General features: G+C 44.6%; 1 protein-coding gene across 7 annotated transcripts in view; it reads left to right on the top strand.

The window, feature by feature from the left end:
- SUGCT (succinyl-CoA:glutarate-CoA transferase) overlaps positions 1–23006 on the top strand; it is a 475994-nt gene that overhangs the window by 209382 nt on the left and 243606 nt on the right. For all 7 annotated transcript variants that reach the window (XM_053264039.1, XM_053264038.1, XM_053264045.1 and 4 more), the window contains exon 11: positions 13835–13932. In XM_053264039.1, the coding sequence (XP_053120014.1) occupies positions 13835–13932 (98 nt within the window). The remainder of the gene's footprint in view (positions 1–13834; positions 13933–23006) is intronic.

Genomic DNA, 23006 nt, shown 5'->3' with positions numbered 1-23006 from the left:
AGATAAAAACACACAAGAACAGCAGTAAAAGACGATTATGTAAAAGCCTGGGTAAAAAGCCAAGTCTTTAAAAGCTTTCTAAAAGCTGTGATGGAGTCCGAGGAACGAATGGCCACTGGGAGAGCATTCCAGAGTCTAGGGGCAGCAACAGAGAAGGCCCTGTCCCGAGTGCACGACAGCCGGGCCTCCCTCATTGTCGGCACCCGGAGCAGGGCCCCCTCAGATGTCCTAGTCAAGCGGGCAGCAACCCTTGGGAGCAGGCGGTCCCTCAAATACCCCGGGCCCAAACCGTTTAGCAATAGCAATAGCAATAGCACTTACATTTATATACTGCTCTATAGCCGGAGCTCTCTAAGCGGTTTACAATGATTTTAGCATATTGCCCCCAACATTCTAGGTACTCATTTTACCGACCTCGGAAGGATGGAAGGCTGAGTCAACCTTGAGCCCCTGGTCAGGATTGACCTTGTAACCTTCTGGTTACAGGGCGGCAGTTTTACCACTGCGCCACCAGGGGCTGCGCCAGTTTAGGGCTTTAAAGGTCAAAACCAGCACCTTGAATTGGACCCGGAAACGAACCGGCAGCCAGTGCAGCTCTTTCAAAATGGGGGTGATATGTTCCCAACGGGCAGCTCCGGATAGAACCCTCGCCTCCGCATTTTGCACTAGCTGTAGTTTCCGGATATTCTTCAAGGGCAGCCCCACGTAGAGCACGTTACAGTAATCCAGCCGCGACGTGACTAAGGCATGGGTAACCATGGCCAGATCTGCCTTCTCGAGAAAGGGACGCAACTGGCGCACCAGCCGAAGCCGTGCAAAGGCACCCCTGGCCACCGCCTCCACCTGAGCCTCCAAAAGTAGAGCCGGGTCCAGTAGTACCCCCAAGCTGAGTACTTGCTCCTTCAAGGGGAGTGCAACCCCATCCAGAACCGGTAAAATCTCCTCATCCCGATTGGCTCTCCTACTGACCAACAGTACCTCCGTCTTATCTGGATTCAATTTCAGTTTGTTAGCCCACATCCAACCCATCATGGCCTCCAGCCCCCGATGGGGTCCAGGGAAGGCTTTTTAAAGAGTGGTCTAACCATTGCCTCCTTCAGGTAGGGGGGCACTGTACCCTCCCTCAGTGATGGATTTATGATATTAACTAGGCTACCTCCAACAATCTCCCTGCTAGATAGAAGCAGCCAAGTTGGGCAAGGATCCAGAGAACAGGTGGTAGGCCGCACCGCCCCAAGCAGCTTGTCCACATCCTCAGGAGTCACAGATTGAAACTGATCCAATCTAATACTGCAAGAGGGATTGCTGGACACCTCTGCCATAGACCTTGCAGAAATAGTGGAGTCCAAGTCTGCCCGAATACAGGAGATGTTATTCGCAAAGAACCCATTAAAGGCATCACAGCAGAGCAACTCTGGGGACTGATTAGAAGTAGAAGGAGCAGAAACCAAACTCCTCACAACCCGGGATAGCTCCGCCGAGCGTGAACCTGCAGCCACAATGTGTGCAGACCAGAATCTCTTTTTCGCTGCGTGCACTGCCACCGCATAAGCCTTCAAATGGGTCACATGCTGAATCCTGTCAGATTCGAACTGAATTCTCCTCCACTTGCACTCTAGTCTCCTACCCAACCTCTTCAGCCCCCGCAGCTCCTCAGTATACCAAGGGGCCATTTTTCCAGCAGGTCGGAAGAGACGCTTGGCAGCAATCGTGTCTACTGCACTGTTGAGTTCCCTGTTCCAGGTTCCTACCAGGGCATCGACAGAATCACCGGCTGCACCAACATCAAAATCCTCCAAGGCCTTTTGAAATCCCTCTGGGTCCAGCAGCCTTTTTGGACAGACCATCCTAATAGGTCCACTACCCCTGCAGGGGTGGATTGCGGCTGTGAGACCAACCTTAACCAGGTAGTGGTCCGTCCATGACAATGCGGAAACCACTGGATCCCCCACCCATGGAACACCCCCCTGATCCGAACAAAAGACCAAATCGAATGCATGGCCGGCAACATGAGTTGGTTCAGAAACTAATTGGGATAGGCCCATAGTTGTCATGGCTGCTATGAACTCCTGAGCTGCACCAGACAGGCCAGCCCCAAAGTGGATATTGAAGTCCCCCAGCACTAAAAGTCTAGGAGACTCCAACACCAACTCCGCGACCAGCTCCATCAGCTCAGTTAGGGAGTCAATTGGGCAGTGGGGTGGACAGAATCCCCAGTCTATCCCTAGTTCCCAGCCTCAAAAATATGCTCTCGATATAAGTCAGCTGTCTCACAGGGGCCCTGGTAAGGGAAATGGTATTCATATGGACCACAGCCACTCCACCACCACCAACACCACCCCGCCCACTTCCCCTGGCCTGCTCCACGACAGAGTAACCTGGTGGGAGAAGCTGAGCCCACACTGGACCACTCGCCTCCCCCAACCAGGTCTCGGTTATACATTCCAGGTCAGCTCCCTCATCCACGATCAAATTGTGGACAATTTCGGTCTTATTCTGAACTGACCTGGCATTGCAGAGGAGCAAGGCCAGATTCTGTGGGTTGTTGGAGCTGCTCCCTGAGGCCGAAGAGTTGTCAGAACAGTTGGAAGTGGAAACAGTTACTAAATTACTGATTTCCCTTCCCCTATAACGGCCAGCTGCTCTGCCTGCGCCAATTCTTCTATTCCCCACCACCACAGTAATAGCTGCCCCTGAACTGCTAGGCACACCCACAGCATCATCCCACTCAAGAGAGCCCAAACACATGTGTGCAAGAGGCCTGGCCCAACCCAACCCCCCAGCCCAGGGGACCGGCCCGAGCCCAGCTGGCTTCTGCGGCCGCCTACAGGTGGCCTGACGGCTACGCCTATGGCGAGCCTCCTTGCTTTTAAGCTTGCAAGCCCCAGAAGCCACTCCCCTCACAAGCAGCTCCCAGGACAGGCAGCAGGTGGTAGAACTTCAGCAATCTTCAGCAGTCTGGGAGGCTGGGAACCAGCCAGCTGAAACTTGGCAGCTGACAAGCAGGCTGCACTCCGTCTGAGCTGGAATGTCCACAAGAGGCAAAGGGGCTAGATGATGGTGATGATGATGATGATAATAAAAATAATATAATTAATGAACAATCTCTGTCCACATTACTATATGCCAATGCTGGTCTCTCAAGTATGTACCTTGTTTTCATAAGGGATTGCTGGAAAACTCACAAACCCAGCTTCTTTAGTTATTAACCAAATGATACTAAGAATAACAGCTTTAAATAAGTAGCAAGGAATCCTATCTGAGGAGTAGATTTACTGACCAGGATGGTAAGGGAGTTTCTGTTTGTTTTTAGTTTGCATTTGGTTAGGCCGAGGTTTCTTCTATGCACTACACAAGCAGCTGGTGCAGCCATTCTCCCTAATCCTCAAGCACCTCCCCAACCTTCCCTAAGGGAGGCAGTGCGGAGAGAGAGAGAAAGGAAAAGAAAGATGGAAAAGTGAGATCGAGTAGAGAAAGAAATTCACGGAGAAAGACAACGGGGAGGAAAATTTAAAATGCCTTGCAAATAATAGGGAGACTTAGGCAAAGAGGCCCCTTTTAAAGTGATGGTTCTGTTCTGTTTATCAGGGGGGAAACAACTGTCCCTATTCAGCCCCAGCACAGTGTTCCTCCAGTGACTGTTGCTGGTGTCTGCTTTGTGTTTCTTTTTAGACTGTGAATCCCTTGAGGAAAGGGAGACATCTTCTTCTTGTTATGATTCTTTCTATGAAAACTCCTTTGGAAGGAGAACTGGTCTTGTGGTAGCAAACATGAATTGTCCCCTTTGCTAAGCATGCATTTGAATGGGAGACAACATGTGTAAGCACCTCAAGATATTCCCCTTAGGGGATGGATGGGACCTTTCTGGGAAGAGCATCTACTTGCAGAAGGTACCAAGTTCTCTCCCTGGCACCTTCAAGATAGGGCTGAGAGAAACTCCCACCCGCAACCTTGGAGAAGCCGCAGCCAGTATGGGTAGACAATACTGAGCTAGATGGACCAATCGTCTGACTTGGTATAAGGCAGCTTTCTATAGTTCTAATTTTTCTGAATACAAGTAGCATATCAACAAGAACAACAAATATAGGTGTGGACTGGTACTCCCTCTCTCCCAAAGAAGTATAACTGAGGGGCTGAGAACTCCTCTTCCAATTATAGTTATGGTGACAAGACGGCTGTTGTCTGTGTAAAATCTGTGGAAGGTTCTGTATGGTATATTAGGGATAATATGTTATAATGATGTCACAAAATACCATAGTGATTCAACAAAAAATGACTGATCGAAAACATAGCATAGTTATTACACCTAATCAACTTTATCTGCAAATCTGTTGTAAAGGCTTGAGATCCATCAGTGCAACATGGGCAGTAGATATTGCTTTAACACAAAAATATCTATTTTTTTTGTATCCTGTATAGTTAAACTCAGGGTCTGAGGGCATATGATACAGCCTCCTTGCAGAAGCTAAGAAAAGTCTATGACTGATTAGTGCCTGAAAGTATGTTGCCTTGAGTTCTGCAATGGGAAGAGGTGGGATATCAATGTATTAATCAATCAATCAATTAATTAAATGATTTGAGAATTAAATTCACCAGGAATTGGAGTCAGGCAGCTTATCCGAAAAAGGCAAGGCTCTTTTCTGGGGCGTTTTACTTTAGAAAAAAGAGAACTGAGGTCATGATAGAGGTTTATAAAATCATGCATGGTGTGGAGGAAGTTGATAGAATTTCCCCCCCTCCCTCTCACATAACACTAAAACCAGGGGTCATCCCATGAAACTGATTGCCAAGGAATTTAGGACCGACAAAAGGAAGCACTTTTTCAAACAACGCACAATCAACTTGTGGAATTCTCCGCCACAAGATGTGGTGACAGCCAGCAATCTGGATGGCTTTAAGTGGAGTTTGGATAAATTCATGGAGGAGAGGTCTATCAATGCTACTAGTCTGAGGGCTATAGGCCACCTCAAGCCTCGCAGGCAGGATGCTTCTGAATATGAGTTGTAGCAGGAGGGAGGGCATGCCCTCAGCACTTGCTTGTGGGCTTCCCAACAGCACCTACTGTGTGAAACAGGATGCTGGACTTGATGGGCCTTGGGCCTGATCCAGCAGGGCTGTTCTTATGTTCTTATTAAGAGAAGACCCCGAGTTAAAAAAATTGAACTGAGACAATTGAACGGAGACAATTCAAAAGTTGAACTGTAATATTTTGGAAAGGCAGTGCAGACTGAGGCAATCCTATGCTGTAACAAAGACTTGGGTCTTACTGGCAACACTTTCTGGAATTGCCCAAACATGAAAGCCCTATTCATACATTATATTCAACACTTGTACAACAAGTGTGCTCTGTACACTGGTACAGATATGTACAATTATTCACACATGTACAGGCACAGTTATTCACACATTGTGTTGTACACAGCCACAGCATGTACTTCCTATCTGTGCCATGCATTTGAAGGGCCTATACCTAAGTTTTATTTTTTTATTATTTTATTTTATTGATTGACTGATTGGTTTTTATACCACCTTTCATTAAAACAATCTCAAGGCAGTTTACAAAACATTGAAAAACAACGCAAAACTATTAATCAGTTAAAACAATGCAAATATTAAATTGGAATATAAAAATACAAATCTAATTAAAAGTTTTAAAACATACACAATAAGACCATAGAACACAGAGCAGCTACTTCAAATTTTAAAATGAACACAGGTACAGTCATCCACACCAAAACATATATGACTATACAGACATCTGTACACTTGTACAGCATAATTTATTTATTAAATCATATTTTTATATTGCCTGATATGTACATCTCTGGGCGGAGTACCAAATTTAAAATATAAAAAAGTAAAAACAGATTAAAATTCCACAAGACACAATAAAACCAATCTCATAAAACAAGTTATTAAAACAAATTATTATTATTATTGTCTGCATAGGGCTAATAACATCCATTTTATTTATTTATTTCCATTTTATATCCCGCTCTTCCTCCAGGGAGCCCAGAGCAGTGTACTACACACTTAAGTTTCTCCTCACAACAACCCTGTGAAGTAGGTTAGGCTGAGAGTGAAGTGACTGGCCCAGAGTCACCCAGCAAGTATTTGGCTGAATGGGAATGTGAACTCAGGTCTCCCCAGTCCTAGTCCAGCACTCTAACTACACTACACTGGCTCTTGTTATTTGATTTGATTGATTTATATGACTAACTGTCCTCCTGTGTATCTGGAGGCCTTGCTTCATCCCTTGTCCAAGCTCTGTCTGTAAGGTCTGGCAGTTTGCAGGCCTGATCTGAGGCATTATCTCAATCTGGGAATTTCTCTAAAAGATGTAGTCTCCTGAAGAGTCTGTGCTGGCCAAAATCTTCCAGAAGTCCAGTTATGTGATATGTGCCTTCTTCATTGAGTCTACAGTTGTCAGCAAGTACAAAGAATCAAACTAATATTGGCAAACGGAAAATGGGAGCAACAAAGCCCCAAAGAACCCAAGGAACTGTAGTATGACACAACAGCTGTGTTCTGTACCACAGCTGCTGTTGTAACCGATTTGATATACTGCCCAATCCACAGATTCAGGGCAGTGTACAAGGCAAGAACAGCATCCGAGATAAAAACAAACAAACAAACAAACAAAAACCTTAAATTAAAGGGCAAATGCCTGGCGTAAAAGAAATGTCTAATACGGATTTAAAGACTGAAAGGGAGGAGGCAGACCGAATCTGGAGGGGGAAGAGAGTTCCAAAGTAGGGGAGCAGCAACAGAGAAAGCCATTCTACGGACCCTAGTACTATGGACCTCTCTGACACCAGGGACCGAAAGAAGGGCAACCTGAGAAGATCTCACAGGGCGGGACCGGACTAGCCAGGAGAGGCGGTCCTGAAGGTAAACGGGCGATAAGCCCGGAAGGGTTTTAAAGGTGAGAACCAGCACTTTGAATTGGAGAATTATCAATTTAATTTATAATTGGATTGATTATCACCAGTCATATTGATTGATGATAATAGTTGCAGAAAGAGGACAAAGAAATGGAAGAAGACGTGGTGCGTCAGGGTTAGGGGTATGCACGAACCATCTGATTGTGAATTGGTCTGCCTCAAACTGGGCCGGTTCAGAGGTTCGATTGTGAACTGGACCGGCCTTCAGGAGAGGCGGGCCAGTCTGGCTCTCCCTCCAGTGGCCCACCCACACAGCAGCGTGGTTCCTGAACTGACCTGGCCTCCATGGATGCACGGAGGCTATTTGTGTGACCTCCACAGATGCAAGGAGGTCATGCAAATGGTTTCCGCGCATTTGCAGAGGCCAGGTCAGTTCAGGAACCGTGCTCTTGCTTGGGCAGGATATGGTGGGGGGCGGCAGTCCAGAGTGCCAGACACCGACCTTAGAAGCCTTTTACTGTAAAGCCATGATCCCCCTTTGTTTGTAAAGGGGATTCCTCGCTGGATTCCCCTTTACAAGCATAGCCCCTAGAACCGCTGAACCAGTTTGAACTAGTTCAGTGGAACTGAACAGCCGGTTCGTTCAATTGAACTGGTTAGTGGACCAGAAGTTTGGTCCAAATTCAATCCGAATTAGAACTGAACCATTAAATTCGGTCTGTGTGCACCCCTAGTCAGAGTTGTTCTGTTTTGCTGGCTGATGAGAGACTAGGGGAACCAATTGTGCCACCTAGAGCTAAGTTCTGCTGAAGGGCTGAAACAAAACAAGTTCAAGGGCTGAGGACTAGTTCTTGGAGATGGTTGCTGGAAACAGAGCAGTAATAATGTATCAGTATAAGGTTATGAAGACTGAAAGATAATTTTCCTTTTTAATAATGAAACTGCATGTTGATAATACTGCATTTTTTTCTTCATCATTTCATCAAGAAGACTCATGGTAGAGCTACATGTTACCTTGGCAAGCCATGTTTTCTATATGTATCAAAGTTGTCACCAGTCCTTTTATGCATTATGTTCTGCTCACTTATTTCTTAAAGATGACTCATATGTCCCTAAATCTGCAGTAGCTATAAAGCTGGCTAAATGTTTGTTGTACTCCTGCTGACAGAGGATCCCCTAGGAACAATTAAATAATAATAATAAAAGAGATGCATATAAGCTTTCAACAAGCACAGTTACACTTCAAGATTTAAGGCCCATTTAGCTTAGGGTAGGGAACAGACCAATTATTGTGCTAAACCCTGCTTTACAAGACTCTGAGGCTGTTCTCATGTGCAGTCTGGCTCAGGCTAGGGATGCCCAGCCTGGGTTAGGCTGCGCGTGAGAACTGCCAGGATCAGGCCCAATCCTGGTGGGCCAGTGCCGCCTAGCCTGGCTTTTTAGCCTAGCCATTAGCCGAGGTTAAGGGAGCAAGCATTTCCTTAGCCCGGGCTTCCTGCTCATGTGCAAGCTTGGGTTGCTTCTAGCCTGGCCGCACACAGAGACAGGTGCCTAGAGCACCCGTCTCCTGGCGGGGGGGTCCCCTAATGCACTGTGCTTGGCATGTGGTGCATTGTGGGATTTCTGGAGGATGGGACGCATTGTACTGGCTTGCCAAACATGGATCATGTGGAGATGCGGATGGCACTCCCACCAGCATTTTGGCAATCATCTGGGGGTAGGTGAGTGAAATGAAGCCTTTCCCCTGCCCACCCATTCCCCCACCGCCTGCCCGGTCAGGTGAACGGGTCTGTTTTGCTCGGATGTCATCTATTGATGAACAGACGTCCTGAACCAAATTTTATTCTATTATGCAGCTGGACACAGTGTAAGCTGTGTGGGAGGGGGATGTGCCGTGGAAAATAAGGTTTTGTGCTTTGGGGCATATGGGGCTTAATAAGGAACTAAGTCTTTTTCTTTAAAAAGAGCAGATGATAAAAAGAAGATAAAAAGAAATAGAAAATTAAGATGGATGCTGTTCTGAAATACACCCTGTTAGAATATCTTTTGCTGTGTTTTACAGCATGGAAAATAGCATGATTCAAACAGTTTCTGGGTTTCTTTTTGAGTTTGAATGCATTCAAATTAGGCTATATGAAGGCATGTCAGAGAAAATGTACATAGCTGGAGTCTTCTTTAGTGTTTACAGCATAGCAATTCAAACTGCCAAAGAGGCAAGCAAAGTTTTGATTTAAATGTAGCTTGCTACTTTGCGCGGCGGGGAAATGCTTGACTAACAAGCAGAAGGTTGCCAGTTTGAATCCCTGCTGGTCCTATATCGGGCAGCAGTGATATAAGAAGATGCTGAAAGGCATCATCTCATACTGTGTGGGAGATGGCAATGGTAAACCCTTCCTGTATTAAACCAAAAACACCCCACAGGACTCTCTGGGCACCAGGAGTCGAAACGGCAAACTTTACCTTTATCTTGACGGCAAACTTTACCTTTACTTTAGCAGGGTGAGTAGCTGTGGGACTTTAGCAGGGTGAGAAACTTCAAAGAAAACCTCTGGCTTATCCACTCTTGCTTGATCCTGTAATAACTCTTTGCAGGTTCCTACAACTGCACCTATAACCTGTTGTGCGGCTTAATTTCTTAATTGCTTACATTAAGTAAGCAATTGCTTCAGTGGCTCATGTGCCTTTTAAAATGACGCTGGTATCGAAAGTATTTTGGCTTTTCAGTGTAAATATGCTTTCAAGTAAAAAATATTTACAAGTAAATATGCTTTCGGAATTTAGACAAAAATTACATACTAGAGAAGAATGCAGTTTTATTTAATAGATATTTAGCATCTTGACCACCAAAGAACAATACACAGTGACTGGCATCCTGTCTAACAATGCCCTTGCGCAATGAGAGAAGCTTCTGAGGAATTCCGGACTAATACTAGAATTAATAGCTTCAGGAATTCCAGAATAACACTGCAGTGGTGCTAGTTTCTGTGTGGGAGAATTTCAACATGTAGGGAAAATTTCCCTTGGAAGCCCTCTGTGTCATCTGAAAATATGTTGCTGAGGGCTGTTTGATCCTCAGGGACATATATTCGGTGACACAGAGTGCTTGCTGGAGAAGGGGAGGTTTTTGAAATTTGTCCCCACAGATGAACCAGCAGTGGAACTGACTTTGTTAAACTTTCAGAAGCACCAGTGTTTTTTCTGTTGCATCAGTGCTGCATTAGTCAGGATGTCAGCCAGTGACATTAGTATGGTAATAGTCTCAGATCAGTGCATTCCGATTAAGCTTCATATTTAAAGAAGTAGTTACGTAGATACTTCAGCACACACAGAGATAGTACATCTACACAAATGCATGGTGCAGCTATGGAACTGAAACTCTGTTGATCGTGATACTGTAAATGCTGGTTCTGTTATGAGCTTGGATAGGTTATGGAACAAATTACATGGCAATCATATTGTGTACGCAACTCAGCTCAGATTCAATGAATTCATATCTTTGCCAGCCACACAATTTGAGTTACTTGAATTGTTTCATGGAGTCCATTGAGGTTTGTGAGCATTTTTAGCCTACTTGCCTTAAGGAAAGTAAGCTTATGAGATCACCCAGCTTTCTGGGTGTACATTAGGGATGTGCATGAACCAGATCAGGGCTCCCTTCCTGAGCACCAAACCAGTTGAATCAGCCACCGTTTGAACCAGTTCGAGGGGTGGGGGCACTCCCCCCCCAGCCCTCTCCAAAATAGCGGAAACCAATGGCTGATCGGGGGCACAAGCAGGAACACTGAACATAAGAACATAAGAACAGCCCTGCTGGATCAGGCCCAAGGCCCATCTAGTCCAGCATCCTGTTTTGCACAGTGGTCCACCAGATGCCGCTGGAAGCCACAGACAGGAGTTGAGGGCGTGCTCTCTCTCCTGCCATTACTCCCCTGCAACTGGTACTCAGAGGCACCCTGCCCTTGATGCTGGAGGTGGCCCACAGCCCTCCGACTAGGAGCATTGATAGACCTCTCCTCCATGAAGTCATCCAAACCCCTCTTAAAGCCATCCAGGTTGTTGGCTGTCACCACGTCCTATGGCAGAGAGTTCCACAAGTGGATCACACATTCCACTCAGCGTTCCTGCTGTTTTGAAGAGCGCCGGTGGAGGGGGGGGTGGAATGGCAGGTCGGGGGCTAACAGGTAGGGAGTGCCTTCCCTGTCCCTTAAACCCTGTCCCCCACCCCTGCCCGCTCGGGAGTGCATGAACAGTTCATACACTTCCCTAGCGTCTATGCCTGTGTTTGTGTTTATGTGTCTTCATATCAACTTTGCAATGCCTGGACCAGTTTGAACCAAATTTGGTACAGTTGCTAGGATACCTAGTGGCACCTGAATGCAGAGGGGCTGAATGCAGAGGTGGACCTTGGGGCCCCAGTCTGTGGCCTCCTGAATCTGGGGGGCCCTCCAAGTGTCCTGGGGGTCCTCCTGCCACCCTGCTGCTACCTGTGCCCGCCACTGCCCCACTGTGACACTCCTCTCCATTTGTGCTGCTGCCACGTGTGCAGCTGGAGGGCGGGGTTGAGCTGAGCAGGCCTCGGCCTCCCCCGTGGTGGCGGTGGACACAGCCCAGGAGGGAGGTGGAGATTGCGGGTGAGGGGGGCACTTCAGTCCCTGGTGGTCTGGGATGGCTGGGAAAGCACTTGCCCGGGGGAGGCAAAGCTCAGCAGCAGGGCAGGAGGAGGGAAAAGCAGCGGCTAAGTGGCGGGGATGGGGAGGCAGGCGGTGAGGGAGCTCAGGCGCAGATGGATGGACCCACCAGTTGCTGTGCCTACTGCTGCCACCACCACCATGGGGAAAGCCAAGGCCTGCTCGGCTCACACCCCCCCAGCTGTGTACATGGCAGCAGTGAAAATGGAGAGGAGAGGTGTGGCGATCACGGGCAGTGGCGGGGCGGCAGGAGGCCCCCCAGGACAGAGAGCTACTTAGTTTTCAACAAATAATAAAAACAAGAGACAGTGTTTCAAAAACAGAATAATAAAAGAGAGGAAGCAGGTGTTGAGAAATATAAAGAATGTCAGGTATGAGAGTGGATATCAAGGGGACAAATTGTGAGGGGAAAGGATGCCACATTAGAAAGAGCTGGAAATGCTGGGTGGATAACTGAATGGTTAAAAGCAATGCACATGGGAGGAAGAGAACCCTGTTTTCTGCCCTCTTTAGCAATCCAGATGGCAATCACCAGGGCTAATTTTGATTTTTAAAAATGGGGGGGGGCTCATGATGCGGGGCCCTTGAAGCCCTTCAGCTCCAGGCGCCAAAATGACCTAGGTGCGCCCCTGCCTCTATGGTGTAGTTTGTGATGATGTCATCCACCCCGATGCAAGAAGGTGGACTAGTGAATGTTTGAGGTGCAAGTGGGCTAATCTGTGAACCGCCTAATCAAATTAGTTTTAGGGGATAAGTGGTACATAAGATAATTAATTGTACCTTCTACAATGTCTGTCAAAGAGCTTAGATTGATTAAAACCTTTAAAGGGTTCAACAAAATAATAAGTGGTGCATAAGAGAACCAAATTTAGTACAGTTGTATAGGAAACATGGGCACACCTCAATGGTGTAGTTTGAGATGATGTCACCCACTCTGTTTCAAGATGGCGGATGCGTGAATGTTTGAGGTGCAAGCAGGTGAACTTGTGAACCATCAAACCAATTTGAACCAAATGTGATAAAGTTGTAGGGACACATAAGGACACCTCAACAGCATAGTTTGTGATTGTGCCATCCACCCCATTTCAAGATGGTAGACATGTAAACATTTGAGGTGGAAGTGGGAACCGATTTGAACCAAATTTCAAACAGTTCTATGGACACATAGGGACACTTCAGTGGCGTAGTTTGTGATGATGTCATCCATCCCAATTCTAGGTGACAGATGCATGAATGTTTGAGGAACAAGTGGGCTAACTTGTGAAGATGGTAGTTATCAATTAAGATTATAATGAAAGGGAATTAGGCAGTAGGGACGTGCACGAACCTGTTCAGAGGCCCTTTTACAGGCCTCTGAACATGTTCAAACACTGGCCGGTTCGAACATTTGGTGGGGGTGGGGGGGTAGTACTTTAAGGGTGGGGGAGGGTGCACTTATACCTCCCTCCGCTTTCCCCCCACCGGTGCTGGAGTTTTGTAAAATCCCTCGAGGCAGCAGCGTACCTCCCTGCCACCCCTTCTTCTTCAGCTGGAAGTGTCCGGAAGTGCCGGGCGTGTGTGTGCATGAGCCTGTCTGACATGCGATTGCACACCCAGTACTTCTGGCCATTTCTGGCTGGAGGAGGAGGAGGAGGAGGCGGCAGGGAGGTATGCTGCTGTCCCGAGGGATTTTACAAAACTCCAGCATCCGCGGGGGGAAAGCGGGGGGAGGGGTAAGTGCACTCTCCCCCACCTTTAAAGTCCTCCCCCCACCCCTTCAAGCCACCCTCGCCCGGTTCCATGCACATCCCTAGTAGGCAGATTAGTTCTGATTGTTTTTATTAGTAAGTACTATTGTTCACAAAGTTCTAAAATATTAAGCAACTGTTCGCTGGAAAACTGATATAGCTTGCATGGCCTTCTGTGTGACTTTCTGTGGTTTTGCCAGTTACTGTCACATTGTGATCCTGCTTATGGAGCTTATTTAAATCTCACTTTTAATTATTATAGTTTTTAACTATGACTATTTCATTCTAATGTTATGTTCTTCAAGATGTAAGGAGTAATGTTATTTGACTAGTCTAAAACTAATCAGGGTAAAAGAATTAGGAATTTTCACTTCCGTACACAAGTTGGAATTATTACTTTCATGTTAACTGTAGAAGTAAGTTTAAGAACCCTTCATGGAGAGCCATGAGCAGTAAGGCAGAAGACGCCTGTGCAGCATGTGCTTCATGGACAGCTGGTGACAAGTTGTTACTGAATGCATTTTGTTTCATTTAGGTTCTGGGTTTACCTGAAATCATCGGTGATTCTAGATATAAAAATAACCAGCAGCGTGTGGCAAACAGGAAAGAGCTTGTTGAAATTCTATCAGCCAGGTATGTTTTCAAATGTTAATTTTCAGCTTTTTAATCTGACAATATGTAATAACATATTTGCTTTTAGGAAACTTGTCCATTCTTGACTTTATGTTGTTTGTGGTGCAATGGTAGGTGTGTTTTCTCATGTACGTAGATCTTTTACTGGCATTATATTGTATTACATGTGTTAATAAAGATACAAGATTTCAAATATTCAACAAAAAGGATGTCTCTCTAAAAGACAGTGAGCTGCATCCAAACTAAGTCAGTCATGGCTAAGTTCAATTTAATTTCATATGACTTAAATTAGGCATGACTAATTTATTTCATTGGTTTTAATGGTACTTAGCCCTTACAAACTAGTCTGGATGCTGCCCACTGTGATTCTTGTCCTGGGCAAGATTGCCTCTATTTGCCTTTGTACATTCTGAAGCTGGACACTGAAGGAAACTTTTCAGAAAAAAATATCCCTGGCACCCCAATCCTCAACATGGAAGATGGTATATCTGCTTGCATTCCAGACTTTTCTTGCAGTGGCTCACACTAATTTCAGAGCGGGGGTGAGATTATGTTGTGATTATGTTATGATTGCTTCTCAGAATTGTAAGCACTTCTTTGCTAGCACAGCAATTTTTAAATATCTGCACCATAAATGTTCCATACAATGGTAACTCAAAATCCTCCATGTACATTGGTATGTCATTTTTCCCATTTAGAGATTTTCTGGGCCACACCATGTTGCGTATGTGATCATAAGTGGTAGAACTTATTTTCCTTTGGAAAAGATTCTTATGTCATAGAACCTCTTAAGATGTCAGGGGCCCTAGGGTCATCTTCTGTGTTGAAGACTGACCCTTGTCCCCCATAGATGTGCCATATCCAGTTTTTATTTTAATATATTGTTCTATGAGAGGCAGTGCAGGTTCGCTTAATTCTTTTGCAAAGTTGCAGCTTGGGATTTAGCGAAAGACAATCTTCTATTCTTCATTTTTATACCCATACTTGGCTGTCATTTGGTTGTCCCTGTTGCTGTCTCAAGTTCTGTTCTTCAGCTTGTTTGCCAAATATATTATGTTATGTTAGCAGAGGTTCCATGAAATCCCTGGGGAGGTGCAGATGCTGCCTGTACAGACCCATTCTGTACTTTGTATGCTAATGGAAGAACGTAATTTATTAAGTGTCATGTTAGTTTGAATGAATCTGGCACCCAATAAAGAAAGACCAATTGTAATATAAATCTTGGTCCAGGATCTTGGAGTCATATGTTTCCATTCCTGTTCCTTGTAATTTGGCTTGTATTAGCTAATAGACATCATTTGTAGAGTGATCACATTTTATATGGTAAATTTTGAAAGACAGGTTATGTGGGACTTATTACTATTTCTCTGTACTAGCAGAAATCAGAAATATTTCTTGGAGTCTATGCAACAGTATCTCAAAATTAATCGCGGTGAAGAACAGATCATCTGTCAAAAGTAGAAAGCAGCTGAGTTGATTAATGCTAAATATTCTTTACTGGGTATGCATCTGGCAGAGTTTCTTTTGCAAAAATATGTTAAATTGCCAGGAGTGGCATTTGATTTTTTTCAAGTTTCTGAAAGGCCAAGCAAAATACAGTTATTTTTTCTGTAATAAGGTTTGACATGGTTAAGTTTATCTGCAGTTACACTAGTGATTACAGCAGACCTCCATGCATTGAAGAAGTTATTTTCTACTTCATGAATGTTGAATAATTAGAATTCTGATTAGTTGTCAGGGTTGATAATAATCAATGAATTAATTTTTTAAATCATATTTTTATATTTAAATTGGATTTTTAAATTTTAAATCAGGTTTTATTTTATTTTTAAAAGACAATTTATAAAAAACAAACCTAGGTCAAGGATACCATCATGAATGTTAATCAAAACTCCTAATTAAATTCTGTGAACTTGTTAACAGTGGTATATGGGGTTGAGAGATAACAGATGTGGTCAATCCTATTCTGCAGGTGCTGTACATGCAGCCCCACGTACACACACACACACACACACACACACACACACACACACACACACACACACACACAGAGTCAAGCCCTTGCCCCTCTATTTCTCCCTCCAATAGTGCAAAGACATTAGGCCCATTCACACATTATGTTCAGCACTCGTACAACAAGTGTACAGTGTACACAGGTACAGATCTTACACAGGTACAGTCATTCACATGTCATGTTGAACACAGGTATAGCTGTACACTTTCCTGTCTGTACCATGCATTTCAGGGGCCTGTATCCAGGTTCACTTTTAAAATGAACCCAATATACAGTAATTCACACAAATATGTGTACAAGTATACAGACATCATACAGCATCATATCTGGATCAGATTAAAGAAGGCTAATTAATGAATAGAAGATTTGGGGGTATGGAGTAGATCTGGGCAAGGAGGAGTCTGGGTATAAATGCAAGGGATGGGGAAGGGAATAGAAAGTGAAACCAAAAGTGAACAGAACATATACATGCAGACTTGAGGAAACATTTTTCAAGTGTGTCCTTTATAATAGAAGGGAAACATCTATCATGAGAGCAGGCCGTAAAAGAGACCTCACTATGGAATATTTTAATGAAGTTCCTATACCTGTGGGTAAGAAAGGCATTTATGCAAAATGCAAACAGTGCAACAACGGAATGCAAAGTCTGGTTGTCCGAATGACATAGCATTATGAGATTTATGCACCTATTGTAGTGTGCACCTACCTTCTAAAAAGGAAACCTACATCTCTGAATATGTATTAAGATTATACTAGCTGGGCCGGGCGCAGAGCATCTGCGGCTCTGCCGGCCCGCCGGCCCCACTTCTCCCTCCCACCTGGCTGCAGTTTCTGGCCAGCTTTCAAGCCGGACCGTCCCCTCTTCCTGCCTGCTGCCTGCTCCCTCCACCTCCTCAACCCGGTGGCCAGGCCGCATGATGATTAAATAGAATCTTGTGATTTAAATCGTGAAAATTGAGTCCTCCTGTGAAGCTATTTAAATCAATTTGATTTAAATCCAGTCAACCCTGTTAGTCAGTCAGTGCTGCAGTACTCAAAACCATTAGCAACAATGTTACTCTGGATGTCAGGCAGTGTCTTTCTTGTAAACTATATCCCAGAATTATGTGGTGAGTTTGTGCTGTGCAGTTACAGGGACAGTTCATGATCGAATCAGGGCAGGGTGCTGTAGTTCAGTGGAATGTGCTTTGCATGCAGAAGGTCCCAAATTTCCCTGGTATCTGCAAGCAGAGCTGATCAATACCCCTATCTGAAACCCTTGAGAGCTGTCAGTGTAGAAGAAAGATAGATAGACCAATGGTCTGAACACAGTAAAGGTAAAGTGTGCTAGCGAGTTGATGTCGACTCCTGGCACCCACAGAGCCCTGTGGTTTTATTTGGTAGAATACAGGAAGGGTTTACCATTGCCTCCTCCCTTGCAGTATGAGATGATGCCTTTCAGGATTTTCCTATATCGCTGCTGCCCAATATATGTTCCCCATAGTCTGGGAAACATACCAGCAGGGATTCTAACTGGCAGCCTTTGGCTTACTAATCAAGTCATTTCTCCCCTGCACTATTAGGTGGCTCTGAACATAGTACATGGTACAAGGCTCTTAATACATTTTTATGAAGGACCATGCAAATCTTATTAGGCAAGGCACATTTTTCAGATGAGATTTAAGAATAGATAGGAACCTGCTACAATAGAGAATGCAAAAATTTCTACAGGAAAACCCATTATGTCACATTTCCAGATCCAGAGTAAGAAACGTGAACTCTCAAATCATTCAGCAGGCGAGCTCCTAGGGCTGGGCAATGAAGTCAACCCCTGGAGTGCCAGGGCAAAACTCCCTGCCTGGGAACCATGTTACCCCCTTTATCTGCCGGAGCAGCATCCTTCTCCTCCTCCTCTTCCTCTGGTGCTCTGTGTGCCAGTTGATACTTTAAAAGCAGAACTGGAAGGGATTAGAGACTATAAAAGACACTCATGACTCTAGAATCTTCTATAGTCTATGGCAGGAATTCTCAGTGTTGGGTCCCCAGATGTTGTTGGACTTCAACTCCCATAATCCCCAACCAAAGACCACTGGAGCTGGGGATTATGGGAGTTGAAGTCCAGTAACATCTGGAGACCCAGTGTTGAGAATCCCTGGTCTATGGGACCATCTTCTAAGTTTTTTGCTTTTTCTAAGGCTATAGTCCACAACCGAAGAGAGGCAAGCCAGTGATACAGGAGCATCCGGTAACCTTTCTCCCTGAGCTTAGGAGAAGCTCAGGATGGTGCTGCCTTCCAGCCTTTACTGGAGTGCACCATAACCCCTCTTTTCTGTTGAGTCAGCATAAGGATGATGAAGGGTTCTAAAAGAGGACCCACTCCCTAAAAGAGGACCCACTCCACGTCCTGCAAGCTAATGATGTAAACAACTAAAGTTATGGGTCAACTCACAGGAATATTCCTCTAGCTATATAGATGTTTCATAAGACAATAGAGGACCAGGACAATGTGAGGCATCTTTGCTGGTGCCATGCACTCCATCCTCCCCATCTTGATTTGTACCTCAAAGACCAAGGAAAAGTGTCGGTGCATGGAGGGCAAGTTGTAAGTGAGCATAATTTGTGACAATGCACATCATTACTGATCACGTAGCATGTCTTTAAGGCATCAACCTTAAGGTTCCAATTTCCTGGCTTTGAGATTTGAGATAGCCTTAATTCTGGTCTTAAACCAGCAGGTTTTTTGACCACTGAATTTTTGGCAGAGTATAACAGAGTGGAAGCTGAGGCTTGTTAAATTTATTGAACAAAGTTACTAAGGTTTATTACTTAACTATTACCAAATAATAAACAACGGTCCTTCTCTGAGTGAAAGCTCATTCTAACAGAAACATAACAGCAGCATCCAGTAAGAAATATAAACTGACCAGTCTACAGAACCGATGATTGACACAAATATTCTAAACCCTACCCCAAGCCTATACACAGATATACATACAATACATCAGTGACAAGAACAAAGACAATGTATATACACATAAATCCCAACAGAATTTCCATGGTTTGTGAGAAGGACATTTATGTTCTTGTTTCTGTGAGTGTCTTTGCATTTGTGTGTACACTTGTGTGTCGAAAGGCTTTTGTTTCTTTGTGTGTGTGCTTGGGTCGCACATGTGCATACATTTCCATGTGTTTAGTTGTGTGGGTATTTGTGTTACATGTCCATGTGTTTGTGTGTGAGTACATATGCATGTGTTGGATGTAGGGGAGGAGTCAAGATGGTGATGTGTTAACAGGTTTGGTGTGTTAGAAACATTTGTGTTGTGTGGGTGTGCTTTCTTTCATGTGCGAATGTTTCTGTAATTGTGAGTGTTTTGTATGCCTTTGTTTGTGTTGTGTGCATGTGCTTAGTGTGCACATATGTGTGTTGTGTTTGTGTTGTGTGAGTGTGCATGTGTTTGTTTCCCTGTTTGTGTGGCATATGTCTGTTTTGCTACATGTACGGCATGCATGTTTGTGTGGCATGCATCTGTGTGTAATCTGTTGCATGCCTTTGTGTGATGTGTGTGTGTTTGTGTGTTTGCACGTGCATTGATCATGTTTGTGTGTTTATGTTGTGTTCGTGTTTATGCATATATGTATTTGTGTTGTGTGGATGTGTTTCCAAATGTTTGTGTATTTGTGTTGTGTGGTGTTTGTGCTGCGTATGTGTGTTTGCATTTTTGTGTTGCATGTTTGTGTGCTGTGTGGTGTTTGCTGAGTGTTTGTGCAGCATTTGTACATGACATATAGGGTTTTTTGCATGCATATTTGTCTTTGTGTGGAATCTGTTGCATGCGTTTGTGTGGTGCACATTTGTTTGTGCGCTGGTGATTATGTTTGTGTGTTCACATTGTTTTTGTATGTGTATGTTTGTACATTTGTGTTGCATGTGCACATTTGTGTATTGTGTATGTGTGATATGTGCATGGTTGTGTGTTGTGTATGTGTTGGATGTTTGTTTGTGTTGCACACATTGCATGATGTATATTTGTGATGTATATTTGTGTTGTGTGAGATTGTGTATTTGTATTGTGTGTATGCCTTTGTGTATGTTGTGTACACTTGTTCGTGTGCTGGTTGTGTCTTTGTAGTTTTCACTAACACTGGGGAACAGGATGTTCATTATTTTTAGTAGCACATTTACAGTTGCTTAGGAATTAAATCTGGGACTTTCTGCATGGCAAGCGGATGATGTGCCATTGAGCTATGGGCCCATCCCACTTTTGATGTGTAGACAGTGTTTAAATCTAACCCTATCCATACTATAGCAATAACAAACACAGGAGCATACCGTACATTAGGAAAGGGGAGACAATGGTCTCCTGGCCCAGCTGCCTCAAAGGGCCCCCCAAGTCTGGCCACTCTCCCATGGTGCAGGCAGTGCACGCACTCACCCCGCAAGGCCTGCCCGCCATGATGATTGTAGCGGCCGCGGGCTGCGCAATGGCCAGCACCGCCCCGGTGCCGCAACCCGGATGGTGATGGGGGAGGGGCTTTCCCTGGCCTTCAAAAGGCAAGAAGGTCAGGGAACTGCTCAGGGAGCAGTTGCAAAGGAGTAGGCTTGTGCATTTTGTATTTTTTCTGTTTTGATTTGTACCAAATCCAAATCAACCCCATTTTGTATTTTGTCCAAATTAAGCCTTCCGAATCACCCCAATTTTGTTTTGTATCTGAATTAATCCAAATCTGAATCCAAATTAATTCAGATTAAAAAATGGGTCACGTGGTCAAAAGAGTGGGTGGGGTTTATAGTGCCCAATGAGTGGAAGCTACCACAAAAATTTCAAAGGAATTGGGCAAACTGCTGATTTTGGGTTAATTTTTGAAGTTTGCGCATCTTTCAGATTTTCCCCATAGGGTATGATGGAGGTTTCAGGAAAAGTATAGCTTCATGCAGGGTGGGGGGAAGGGGTGGCCAAGAGTGGAGTGTGGTTGGTGGTAGTGCCCAGTTGGTACAAGGAAGCTACCACATTTTTTTTCAGAGGAATTTGGCAAAGGGCTGATTTTTAAAGAATTAATGAAGTTACATGTCTTTCAGATTTTCCTCATAGGTTATAATGGAGGTTTCTGCAGTCCCATAACTCCACTTGAGGGGCACGGGGGTGGCCCAGAGCAAGTGGCAGTATAGTTCACATAGGGTGCCAACCACCCACATGGGTTGCCAACCCATGAAGTACAGGGTTTTGTTGTTCTAGAGGTGTTCTGAGCGTAGATTCTCTAGTAGCATATGAGAGTGGATTCATGGTTTTTCATTAAAAATCTCATTTGCTACCAGGGAATCTAAACTCAACACTTCATAAACAACAAGGCCCAGTACCCCAATGGGTTAGCAATCCGGGTGTGTGTGTGTATGTGTGGCACTCTCTGTGCACTACACCACCACTTGCTTTTGGCCATCCCAGTGCCCCCCAGGTGGAGTTATGGGGCTGCTGAAACCTCCATTATTCCCTATGGGGGAAAATCTTAAAGACGTGTAAACCTCAAAAATTCCTAAGAAATCAGCCCTTTACCCTATTTGTAATCTGGGTGCACCAGCCCTGGGGCACTGCCACCCAACCCACTCTTTTGCCCCTCTTTTTGCCCCACCCAACCCACTCTTTTGCATAAACAAGTTGAAAGAGTGAAGAGAATGATGAACAACACCACTACTTAATTTTTTGGCACAGTTATTTGAGAATTTTGCAGGGGCGGGGGGGAGCCTGTCCCTGTGGCACTAGCACAGCAGCACAACCCATTTGTGGATTCAAGCAATCTTTCAATACAAATGCTCCCTCCCCATGGAACAGTGACCACAAGTCATTTGAGATAGCAAGATAGACCAATGAGCCAGCGTGGTGTAGTGGTTAGAGTGCTGGACTAGGACCGGGGAGACCCGAGTTCAAATCCCCATTCAGCCATGATACTAGCTGGGTGACTCTGGGCCATTCACTTCTCTCAGCATAATCTACTTCACAGGGTTGTTCTGAAGAGAAACCTAAGTATGTAGTACACCGCTCTGGGCTTCTGGGAGGAAGAATGGGATATAAAATGTAATAAAATAAAATAAAACTGCCTTGGTACTATGGAACAGCTTCAAATGTTCATTTAACTGAACTGGAGTGAGCCGTAGCCCAAACGAATCAGCCTACTGTTCAGAATTGTTGAGATTTATCATCACTGCATTTAACAAAGTGCAAAACCATGGATCATGATTACAAGAAAGAGAGAAGCAACTAAGATTCCTGGGGATGTCAATAGATTGACAGGGGTATTCCCCACCCCCCTCCTTTTGTCTCCTGTAGTCCCATGTGGATGACCTGTCCCTGCAATGGCAAAAGTTGTGAACCCCTGGCTTAGACATCATGTCCCACCAAATTACATTGTGGCCTGAATTACATTAGACTGCTCAACTTGGGCAACAAAACTTAGACACCACTATAACTCATAAAATTCAGAAGAAAAACAAAATAGCTCTTCAAAAGGCCCCTGAACAAGTCAAGAGATTCTTTCTAAACCTTTGGAAAGAAAAACCTGTGTAATTTCAGAATTTTCCTAATGAGCTTCTCGAAAAGCTTCTCCACACAATTTATATCATGGCTTTTAGCAAGAGCTTTGGAATTGCATTGAGCTCCCAAAGATATTTGGGTATTTCTGTCTCAAAATGCTGTCTTCCAAATCCCTTTGCAAGGTCAGTTTGCATTTCAATCACACTGAATATAATACTTAACTAAACTATTCATGCTCAACAGATTTTTGCATATCTTATCTTCTGCAAATCACTCAGTGCCTCAGCTGGAGTGGAGAGAGTCAGAGAAGTCAATTTCAATTGCAGTGCTTTTCCGAAGAACAAAGCATTCTGTCCGAAACACAGTCATTTTGATTTGGAAACAAAAATCTCTGTTTTTAAATTCATGATTATGTTTTGGTTACAAAACCTCCAAAATTGCCATTTTCAGGCACAAAACGTTTTGTACCCGAATCGAAATACACAAGCCTACAAAGGAGGGACAGAGAGCTCAAGCTGAAATGCAGGAACTCCCCCCCCCCGCCCCAATTTAGAACA

This window comes from Hemicordylus capensis, chromosome 6, assembly GCF_027244095.1.
Source record: "Hemicordylus capensis ecotype Gifberg chromosome 6, rHemCap1.1.pri, whole genome shotgun sequence".
Taxonomy (NCBI): Eukaryota; Metazoa; Chordata; class Lepidosauria; order Squamata; family Cordylidae; genus Hemicordylus; species Hemicordylus capensis.
The sequence above is the reverse complement of the archived record's forward strand: the minus strand, read 5'-3'. Positions and strand labels throughout refer to the sequence as shown.